The sequence below is a fragment of the Oncorhynchus gorbuscha genome, linkage group LG19, assembly GCF_021184085.1.
Source record: "Oncorhynchus gorbuscha isolate QuinsamMale2020 ecotype Even-year linkage group LG19, OgorEven_v1.0, whole genome shotgun sequence".
Taxonomy (NCBI): Eukaryota; Metazoa; Chordata; class Actinopteri; order Salmoniformes; family Salmonidae; genus Oncorhynchus; species Oncorhynchus gorbuscha.
Window position 1 is genome coordinate 77,487,227 of NC_060191.1, and position 10,000 is coordinate 77,497,226.

The window sequence follows — 10,000 nt, forward strand, 5'->3', positions numbered from 1 at the left end:
AGGCGTGTATTCACTAGTATTCATTAGGGGTGTATTCATTAGTATTCATTAGGGGTGTATTCATTGGGGGTATATTCACTAGTATTCATTAGGGGTGTATTCATTAGGCGTGTATTCACTAGTATTCATTAGGGGTGTATTCATTAGTATTCATTAGGCGTGTATTCACTAGTATTCATTAGGCGTGTATTCACTAGTATTCATTAGGGGTGTATTCATTAGTATTCATTAGGGGTGTATTCATCGGGGGTGTATTCATTAGTATTCATTAGTATTCATTAGGGGTGTATTCATTAGGCGTGTATTCACGTATATTCATTAGGGGTATATTCATTAGTATTCATTAGGGGTGTATTCATTAGGCGTGTATTCACGTATATTCATTAGGGGTATATTCATTGGGGGTGTAATCAAGAATGGAATGAATGAAACAGGGTTAAACATACAGTAATTTGTCCAATAGAAACTCTCCTTTTCAACTGTTGGATTAATGATTACATCCTAGATCAGCTAGACGCAGGCCAGAGTGTGGAAGGCGGTATTGAATTTGTTACTGTCAGTCACCTTAACTCCTCAAGATTTATCTCGAATCTGTGCACCTACGTTGTAAACTTTCATTCATAGGCGAGGTTTTAGCAACCTGATGATGGGTATATGGAACATTAGAGTATCATGTAGTAGCTTAAACCTGTCGATGTTACATTGAACAGGGTGAATGGAAAATGAATGACAGTCATCCAATATGCTGTAATAGAAATATGGTCATGAAAATAAAATCACACCGACCGTCACTGACTATACTGTAAAATTCTGTAATATACTGTAATATACTGTAATATACTGTAATATACTGTAATATACTGTAATATCCTGTAATATACTCAAATATACTCTAATATACTCTAATATACTGTGATATGCTGTAATATTCTGTAACATAGTGTAATATACTGTAATATACTGTAATATTCTGTAATATTCTGTAATATACTGTAATATACTCTAATATACTCTAATATACTATAATAGTGTAGTATACTGTAATATACTGTAATATGCTGTAATATACTCTAATATACTGTAATATACTGTAATATACTGTAATATACTGTGATATACTGTACAATTCTGTAATATACTGTAATATACTGTAATATTCTGTAATATACTGTAATATTCTGTAATATACTGTAATATACTGTGATATACTGTGATATACTGTAATATTCTGTAATATACTGTGATATTCTGTAATATACTGTAATATACTGTAATATACTCTAATATACTCTAATGTACTGTAATATACTGTGATATACTGTAATATTCTGTAATATACTGTAATATACTGTAATATGCTATAATATAATGCAATATAGTGTAATATTCTGTAATATACTGTAAGGTAGTGTAATATAGTGTAATATTCTCTAATATACTGTAATATACTGCAAGGTACTGTAATATAGTGTAATATTCTCTAATATACTGTAATATACTGTAAGGTACTGTAATATAGTGTAATATTCTCTAATATACTGTAATATAGTGTAATATTCTCTAATATACTGTAATATACTGTAAGGTATTGTAATATACTGTAATATTCTCTAATATACTGTAATATACTGTAAGGTACTGTAATATACTGTAATATTCTCTAATATACTGTAATATACTGTAAGGTAGTGTAACATAGTGTAATATTCTCTAATATACTGTAATATACTGTAAGGTAGTGTAATATAGTGTAATATTCTCTAATATACTGTAATATACTGTAAGGTACTGTAATATAGTGTAATATTCTGTGATATACTGTAATATACTGTAAGGTACTGTAATATAGTGTAATATTCTCTAATATACTGTAATATACTGTAAGGTACTGTAACATAGTGTAATTCTCTAATATACTGTAATATACTGTAAGGTAGTGTAACATAGTGTAATATTCTCTAATATACTGTAATATACTGTAAGGTAGTGTAATATAGTGTAATATTCTCTAATATACTGTAATATACTGTAAGGTACTGTAACATAGTGTAATATTCTCTAATATACTGTAATATACTGTAATATACTGTAAGGTAGTGTAATATTCTGTGTCTCCTGCCAAACCTCCTCCCAGCCTCCCTGACGTCCCCATTTACAGCTCTCTGGACCGGTTTAAACTAACAAAGCATTATTGTGTAGTGCTGTGAGTATCCAGGACTTTCTTGTTATTTTATGTAGATTGAAAAGGCTTGTTCCCAATGTAAAACTTTCCATCCCTGCTTTCCTGCTGGCCTGTGGTCCACTTCGGAGACATAGTCCCTCCTCTGTCCCTGTTGGGTCTCTGCAGCAGACTGACTCTGTCCCTGTTGGGTCTCTGCAGCAGACTGACTCTGTCCCTGTAGGGTCTCTGCAGCAGACTGACTCTGTCCCTGTAGGGTCTCTGCAGCAGACTGACTCTGTCCCTGTTGGGTCTCTGCAGCAGACTGACTCTGTCCCTGTTGGGTCTCTGCAGCAGACTGACTCTGTCCCTGTTGGGTCTCTGCAGCAGACTGACTCTGACCCTGTAGGGTCTCTGCAGCAGACTGACTCTGTCCCTGTTGGGTCTCTGCAGCAGAATAGTCCACCGTTAGGTCACATGGTATGCTAGCAGAATAGTCCACCGTTAGGTCACATGGTATGCTAGCAGAATAGTCCACCGTTAGGTCACATGGTATGCTAGCAGAATAGTCCACCGTTAGGTCACATGGTATGCTAGCAGAATAGTCCACCGTTAGGTCACATGGTATGCTAGCAGAATAGTCCACCGTTAGGTCACATGGTATGCTAGCAGAATAGTCCACCGTTAGGTCACATGGTATGCTATCAGAATAATCCACCGTTAGGTCACATGGTATGATATCAGAATAGTCCACCGTTAGGTCACATGGTATGCTATCAGAATAATCCACCGTTAGGTCACATGGTATGCTAGCAGAATAGTCCACCGTTAGGTCACATGGTATGCTATCAGAATAGTCCACCGTTAGGTCACATGGTATGCTATCAGAATAGTCCACCGTTAGGTCACATGGTATGCTATCAGAATAGTCCACCGTTAGGTCACATGGTATGCTATCAGAATAATCCACCGTTAGGTCACATGGTATGCTATCAGAATAATCCACATTTAGGTTACATAGTATGCTAGCAAAATGTTGTGATCAATCCTGCTAAAAGATGAGCCAACGAGACTAATGACCGTGAACACTCCCCTCCATCTTGGCTAACATTCCCAGACAAATGTTAACCAAATATCCAAACTAAAATGATGTGAAAACAAAAATCTCCGGCACGATGGCGCTGTAGCAATCATAGCGGTGCTGAAATTATCATCTCGTTGTCCACACATGGCTTTACATTTAAAGGGTGGACGACTCTGGGAGTTTCAAATAACCAACCATTTAAAACATGCTTTCAATATTCATAGTTGTAGTCGTAATAATGGTGGGCCGTGTAGTTGTAGTCGTAATAATGGTGGGCCTTGTAGTTGTAGTCGTAATAATGATGGGCCATGTAGTTGTAGTCGTAATAATGGTGGGCCGTGTAGTTGTAGTCGTAATAATGGTGGGCCGTGTAGTTGTAGTTGTAATAATGATGGGCCGTGTAGTTGTAGTCGTAATAATGGTGGGCCGTGTAGTTGTAGTCGTAATAATGATGGGCCGTGTAGTTGTAGTCGTAATAATGATGGGCCGTGTAGTTGTAGTCGTAATAATGATGGGCCGTGTAGTTGTAGTCGTAATAATGGTGGGCCGTGTAGTTGTAGTCGTAATAATGGTGGGCCGTGTAGTTGTAGTCGTTATAATGGTGGGCCGTGTAGTTGTAGTCGTTATAATGGTGGGCCGTGTAGTTGTAGTCGTAATAATGGTGGGCCGTGTAGTTGTAGTCGTTATAATGGTGGGCCGTGTAGTTGTAGTCGTTATAATGGTGGGCCGTGTAGTTGTAGTCGTTATAATGATGGGCCTTGTAGTTGTAGTCGTTATAATGGTGGGCCGTGCGAAGTGATGGGCGAAGTGACATGCCTGGCAAAGTTTGCAACTGCCACACGGATGGAAACAGCTTAGTAACGTGCGCTGCCTAGCAACCATCGTTATGAAGCATCAAATCTCATGAGTGCGTATTGCTTACGCCGGACTTAGCTTCAACTAGTCTTGTTTCTGGTTGGTGCAACTGGTGTAAATACCGATCACATGGTCGAACGTACACTCTTAGAAAAAAATTGGGTTCCTAAAAGGGTTCCTCGACTGTCCCCATAGGGAATAAACCTTTCCGGTTCCAGGTAGGACCATTTTGGGTTCCATGTAGAACCTTCTGTGGAAAGGGTTCTACACGGAACCCAAAAACATTCTACATGGAGCCAAAAACATTCTACCTGGAACCAAAAAGGTTTCTTAAAAGGGTTCTCCTATGGGGACAACCGAAGAACCTTCTAAGGTTCTCGATAGCATCTTTATTTCTAAGAGCGTAGCTACGGCTAACCGGGCGTCTCATAACAACTGGTGCAACCGGCCCCAGAAAGATCATTCAGTTTATTTGCATCTGAATTCATAGCAAGAAAATGTATTAAAAACAACACAATATTATTTGTGATCAAAGTTTCAAGTTTCGATGTTATACTTGGACACAGTTTAATCTGAAACTTCTCTTTCTATCTCTAGAAGAAGAACCTCAGCCTGGTTTAATCTGAAACGTCTCTTTCTATCTCTAGAAGAAGAACCTCAGCCTGGTTTAATCTGAAACTTCTCTTTCTATCTCTAGAAGAACAAGAACCTCAGCCTGGTTCCACCACTGATATTCTGATCGACGCTCCACCCACCTCCGTCCACCCAATCCAGAGCGACGAGGGAGATGAGCTCCTCCCACCCGAGGAGGAAGGGGAAGGGCTAGGGGAGGGGATAGGAGAAGGGGATGGGCTATGGGACACCATGGGCCAACCAACCCAGAGGAGCAGCAACCGGCCCACTCCTGAAGCACCAATCATTACTAGCCCTCCTCAGACTCACAAACCTGATGTCTATGACCTGGAGTGGAGGGCGGGCCGTGACTGGGGACATCCAATCAACGCATACTTTGTCAAGTACCGCAAGGTGAGTCCAGAGGGGGAGGACCAGGAAAAACTCCAGGCCCTAGGTAGGGACAAAGCACCTGCATGTTAGTGTAGTAGAGTAGAGTGTAGTAGAGAAGAGTATAATAGAGTGGAGTAGAGTGGCGTGGAGTAGAGTAGAGTATAATAGAGTTGAGTAGGGTAGGGTATAGTATAGTATAGTAGAATAGAGTGGAGTAGAGTGGCTTGGAGTAGAATAGAGTATAATAGAGTGGAGTAGAGTGGTCGTGGAGTAGAGTATAGTAGAATAGAGTATAATAGAGTGGATAGAGTAGAGTATAGTAGAATAGAGTATAATAGAGTGGGGTAGAGTATAGTAGAATAGAGAATGATAGAGTGGAGTAGAGTATAATCGAGTAGAGTATAATTGAGTAGAGTATAATAGAGTAGAGTATAGTAGAATAGAGTATAATAGAGTGGAGTAGAGTATAGTAGAATAGAGTAGAGTATAATAGAGTGGAGTAGAGTAGAGTACATTTAAGTCATTTAGAGTATAGTAGAATAGAGTGGAGTGGAGTATAGTAGAATAGAGTGTAATCGAGTGGAGTAGAGTGTAGTAGAGTAGAGTATGGTAGAGTACAATACAGTAGAGTGGAGTAGAATAGAGTGTAATAGAGTGGAGTAGAGTGAAGTGGAGTATAGTAGAATAGAGTGTAATAGAGTGGAGTAGAGTGTGGTGGAGTGTAGTAGAGTGTCATTGAATATAGTTTACTGTAGTATAGTGTAGCAGAGTGGAGTAGACTGGGGTGTAGTGGAGTAGAGTGTAGTATAGTGTAGTAGAGTGGAGTAGACTGGAGTGTAGTGGAGTAGAGGGTAGTGGAGTAGAGTAGAGGCTAGTGGAGTAGAGTGTAGTGTAGTAGAGGGTAGTGGAGTAGGTTGTAGTGGAGTAGAGGGTAGTGCAGTAGAGTGTAGTGTAGTAGAGGGTAGTGGAGTAGGGGGTAGTGGAGTAGAGGGTAGTGGAGTAGAGGGTAGTGGAGTAGAGGGTAGTGGAGTAGAGGGTAGTGGAGTAAAGGGTAGTGGAGTAGAGGGTAGTGGAGTAGAGGGTAGTGTAGTAGAGGGTAATGGAGTAGGGAGTAGAGGGTAGTGGAGTAGAGGGTAGTGGAGTAGGGGGTAGTGGGGTAGAGGGTAGTGGAGTAGGGGGTAGTGGGGTAGAGTGTAGTGGAGTAGAGGGTAGTGGAGTAGAGGGTAGTGGAGTAGAGGGTAGTGGATTAGAGGGTAGTGGAGTAGAGGGTAGTGGAGTAGAGGGTAGTGGATTAGAGGGTAGTGAAGTAGAGGGTAGTGGATTAGAGGGTAGTGGAGTAGGGGGTAGTGGAGTAGAGGGTAGTGGAATAGAGGGCAGTGGAGTAGAGGGTAGTGGAGTAGAGTAGACTGGAGTGTAGTAGGGGGTAGTGTAGTAGAGGGTAGTGTAGTAGAGGGTATTGTAGTAAAGTGTAGTGTAGTAGAGTGTAGTGTAGTAGAGGGTAGTGGAGTAGAGTGTAGTGTAGTAGAGTGTAGTGTAGTAGAGGGTAGTGTAGTAGAGGGTAGTGTAGTAGAGGGTAGTGTAGTAGAGTGTAGTGTAGTAGAGGGTAGTGTAGTAGAGTGTAGTGTAGTAGAGGGTAGTGTAGTAGAGGGTAGTGTAGTAGAGTGTAGTGTAGTAGAGGGTAGTGTAGTAGAGTGTAGTGTAGTAGAGGGTAGTGTAGTAGAGGGTAGTGGAGTAGAGTGTAGTGTAGTAGAGTGTAGTGTAGTAGAGGGTAGTGTAGTAGAGTGTAGTGTAGTAGAGTGTAGTGTAGTAGAGGGTAGTGTAGTAGAGTGTAGTGTAGTAGAGGGTAGTGTAGTAGAGGGTAGTGTAGTAGAGTGTAGTGTAGTAGAGGGTAGTGTAGTAGAGTGTAGTGTAGTAGAAGGTAGTGTAGTAGAGGGTAGTGTAGTAGAGTGTAGTGTAGTAGAGGATAGTGTAGTAGAGGGTAGTGTAGTAGAGTGTAGTGTAGTAGAGGGTAGTGTAGTAGAGTGTAGTGTAGTAGAGGGTAGTGTAGTAGAGGGTAGTGGAGTAGAGTGTAGTGTAGTAGAGTGTAGTGTAGTAGAGGGTAGTGTAGTAGAGTGTAGTGTAGTAGAGTGTAGTGTAGTAGAGGGTAGTGTAGTAGAGTGTAGTGTAGTAGAGGGTAGTGTAGTAGAGGGTAGTGGAGTAGAGTGTAGTGTAGTAGAGGGTAGTGGAGTAGAGTGTAGTGGAGTAGAGGGTAGTGGAGTAGAGTGTAGTGGAGTAGAGTGTAGTGTAGTAGAGGGTAGTGTAGTAGAGGGTAGTGGAGTAGAGTGTAGTGTAGTAGAGGGTAGTGGAGTAGAGTGTAGTGGAGTAGAGTGTAGTGGAGTAGAGGGTAGTGTAGTAGAGTGTAGTGTAGTAGAGTGTAGTGTAGTAGAGGGTAGTGTAGTAGAGTGTAGTGGAGTATGGGGTAGTGGATTAGAGTGTAGTGGAGTAGAGTGTAGTGTAGTAGAGTGTAGTGTAGTAGAGGGTAGTGTAGTAGAGGGTAGTGTAGTATGGGGTAGTGGATTAGAGGGTAACACTTTATTTGAGTGGTCCATCTGTAGATACCCTACAGACGACCAGTAACATTGTGAGATATAGTGAGATATACTGGATGGAAAACACAACTAATTATTTTTTAATTCTCAACATTGAAATGCAATGATTCACCCATGATCCACCTAACAATATGTTGAAACTTTCAGCATATGTTTTCGTTTCAGTCTCCATCTCCACTAACCAAAGTTAATTGCATGGGTTTTTTTCCTATTAATAATGTAAAATGAACATCTGTACAGAAAGACTCATGAGAAGGTAAATTACAGAGGAGAAACTTCTTGATGCAATTAAAGCCTTTAAGTCTGGGAAAACTCCAGGGCTGGATGGTTTACCAGTGGAGATATACCAGTGGAGATATACCAGTGGAGATATACCAAACTCTAGGGCTGGATGGTCTACCAGTGGAGATATACCAGTGGAGATATACCAGTGGAGATATACCAAACTCTAGGGCTGGACGGTATAACAGTGCAGATATACCAGTGGAGATATACCAAACTCTAGGGCTGGATGGTATACCAGTGGAGATATACCAGTGGAGATATACCAGTGGAGGTTTACCAGTGGAGATATACCAGTGGAGATATACCAGTGGAGATATACCAAACTCCAGGGCTGGATGGTATACCAGTGGAGATATACCAGTGGAGATATACCAAACTCTAGGGCTGGATGGCATACCAGTGGAGATATACCAGTGGAGATATACCAAACTCTAGGGCTGGATGGTATACCAGTGGAGATATACCAAACTACAGGGCTGGATGGCATACGAGTGGAGATATACCAGTGGAGATATACCAAACTCTAGGGCTGGATGGTATACCAGTGGAGATATACCAAACTCCAGGGCTGGATGGTATACCAGTGGAGGTTTACCAAACTCCAGGGCTGGATGGTATAACAGTGGAGGTTTACCAAACTCCAGGGCTGGATGGTATACCAGTGGAGGTTTACCAAACTCCAGGGCTGGATACTATACCAGTTGATGTTTACCAAACTCCAGGGCTGGATGGTATACCAGTTGATGTTTACCAAACTCTAGGGCTGGATGGTATACCAGTTGATATATACCAAACTCTAGGGCTGGATGGTTTACCAGTTGAGATATACCAAACTCCAGGGCTGGATGGTATACCAGTTGAGATATACCAAACTCCAGGGCTGGATGGTATACCAGCTGATGTTTACCAAACTCTAGGGCTGGATGGTATACCAGTGGAGGTTTACCAAACTCCAGGGCTGGATGGTATACCAGTTAATGTTTACCAAACTCTAGGGCTGGATGGTATACCAGTTGATGTTTACCAAACTCTAGAGCTGGATGGTATACCAGTTGATGTTTACCAAACTCCAGGGCTGGATGGTATACCAGTTGATGTTTACCAAACTCTAGAGCTGGATGGTATACCAGTTGATGTTTACCAAACTCTAGGGCTGGATGGTATACCAGTTGAGATATACCAAACTCTAGGGCTGGATAGTATACCAGTGGAGATATACCAAACTCCAGGGCTGGATGCTATACCAGCTGATGTTTACCAAACTCCAGGGCTGGATGGTATACCAGTTGATGTTTACCAAACTCTAGGGCTGGTTGGTATACCAGTGGAGATATACCAAACTCTAGGGCTGGATGGTATACCAGTTGATGTTTACCAAACTCCAGGGCTGGATGGTATACCAGTGGAGATATACCAAACTCCAGGGCTGGATGGTATACCAGTTGAGATATACCAAACTCTAGGGCTGGATAGTATACCAGTGGAGATATACCAAACTCCAGGGCTGGATGGTATACCAGTGGAGGTTTACCAAACTCCAGAGCTGGATGCTATACCAGTTGATGTTTACCAAACTCCAGGGCTGGATGGTATACCAGTTGATGTTTACCAAACTCCAGGGCTGGATGGTATACCAGGGGAGATATACCAAACTCTAGGGCTGGATGGAATACCAGCTGATGTTTACCAAACTCTAGGGCTGGATGGTATACCAGTTGATGTTTACCAAACTCCAGGGCTGGATGGTTTACCAGTTGAGATATACCAAACTCCAGGGCTGGATGGTATACCAGTGGAGGTTTACCAAACTCCAGGGCTGGATGGTATACCAGTGGAGGTTTACCAAACTCTAGGGCTGGATGGTTTACCAGTTGAGATATACCAAACTCCAGGGCTGGATGGTATACCAGTGGAGGTTTACCAAACTCTAGGGCTGGATGGTTTACCAGTTGAGATATACCAAACTCCAGGGCTGGATGGTATACCAGTTGATATATACCAAACTCTAGGGCTGGATGGTTTACC

The 10,000-nt window shown here is 41.7% G+C and overlaps 1 protein-coding gene across 2 annotated transcripts in view; it reads left to right on the forward strand.

The window, feature by feature from the left end:
* Positions 1 to 10,000, forward strand: part of cdon (cell adhesion associated, oncogene regulated) — a 173,595-nt gene that overhangs the window by 108,540 nt on the left and 55,055 nt on the right. Inside the window, exon 8 of one of the 2 annotated variants that reach the window (XM_046315001.1) lies at positions 4,798 to 5,123. In XM_046315001.1, coding sequence (XP_046170957.1) covers positions 4,798 to 5,123 — 326 coding nt within the window. Of the gene's footprint in view, positions 1 to 4,794; positions 5,124 to 10,000 lie in introns of both variants that reach the window. The other variant, XM_046315000.1, reaches the window with a different exon arrangement.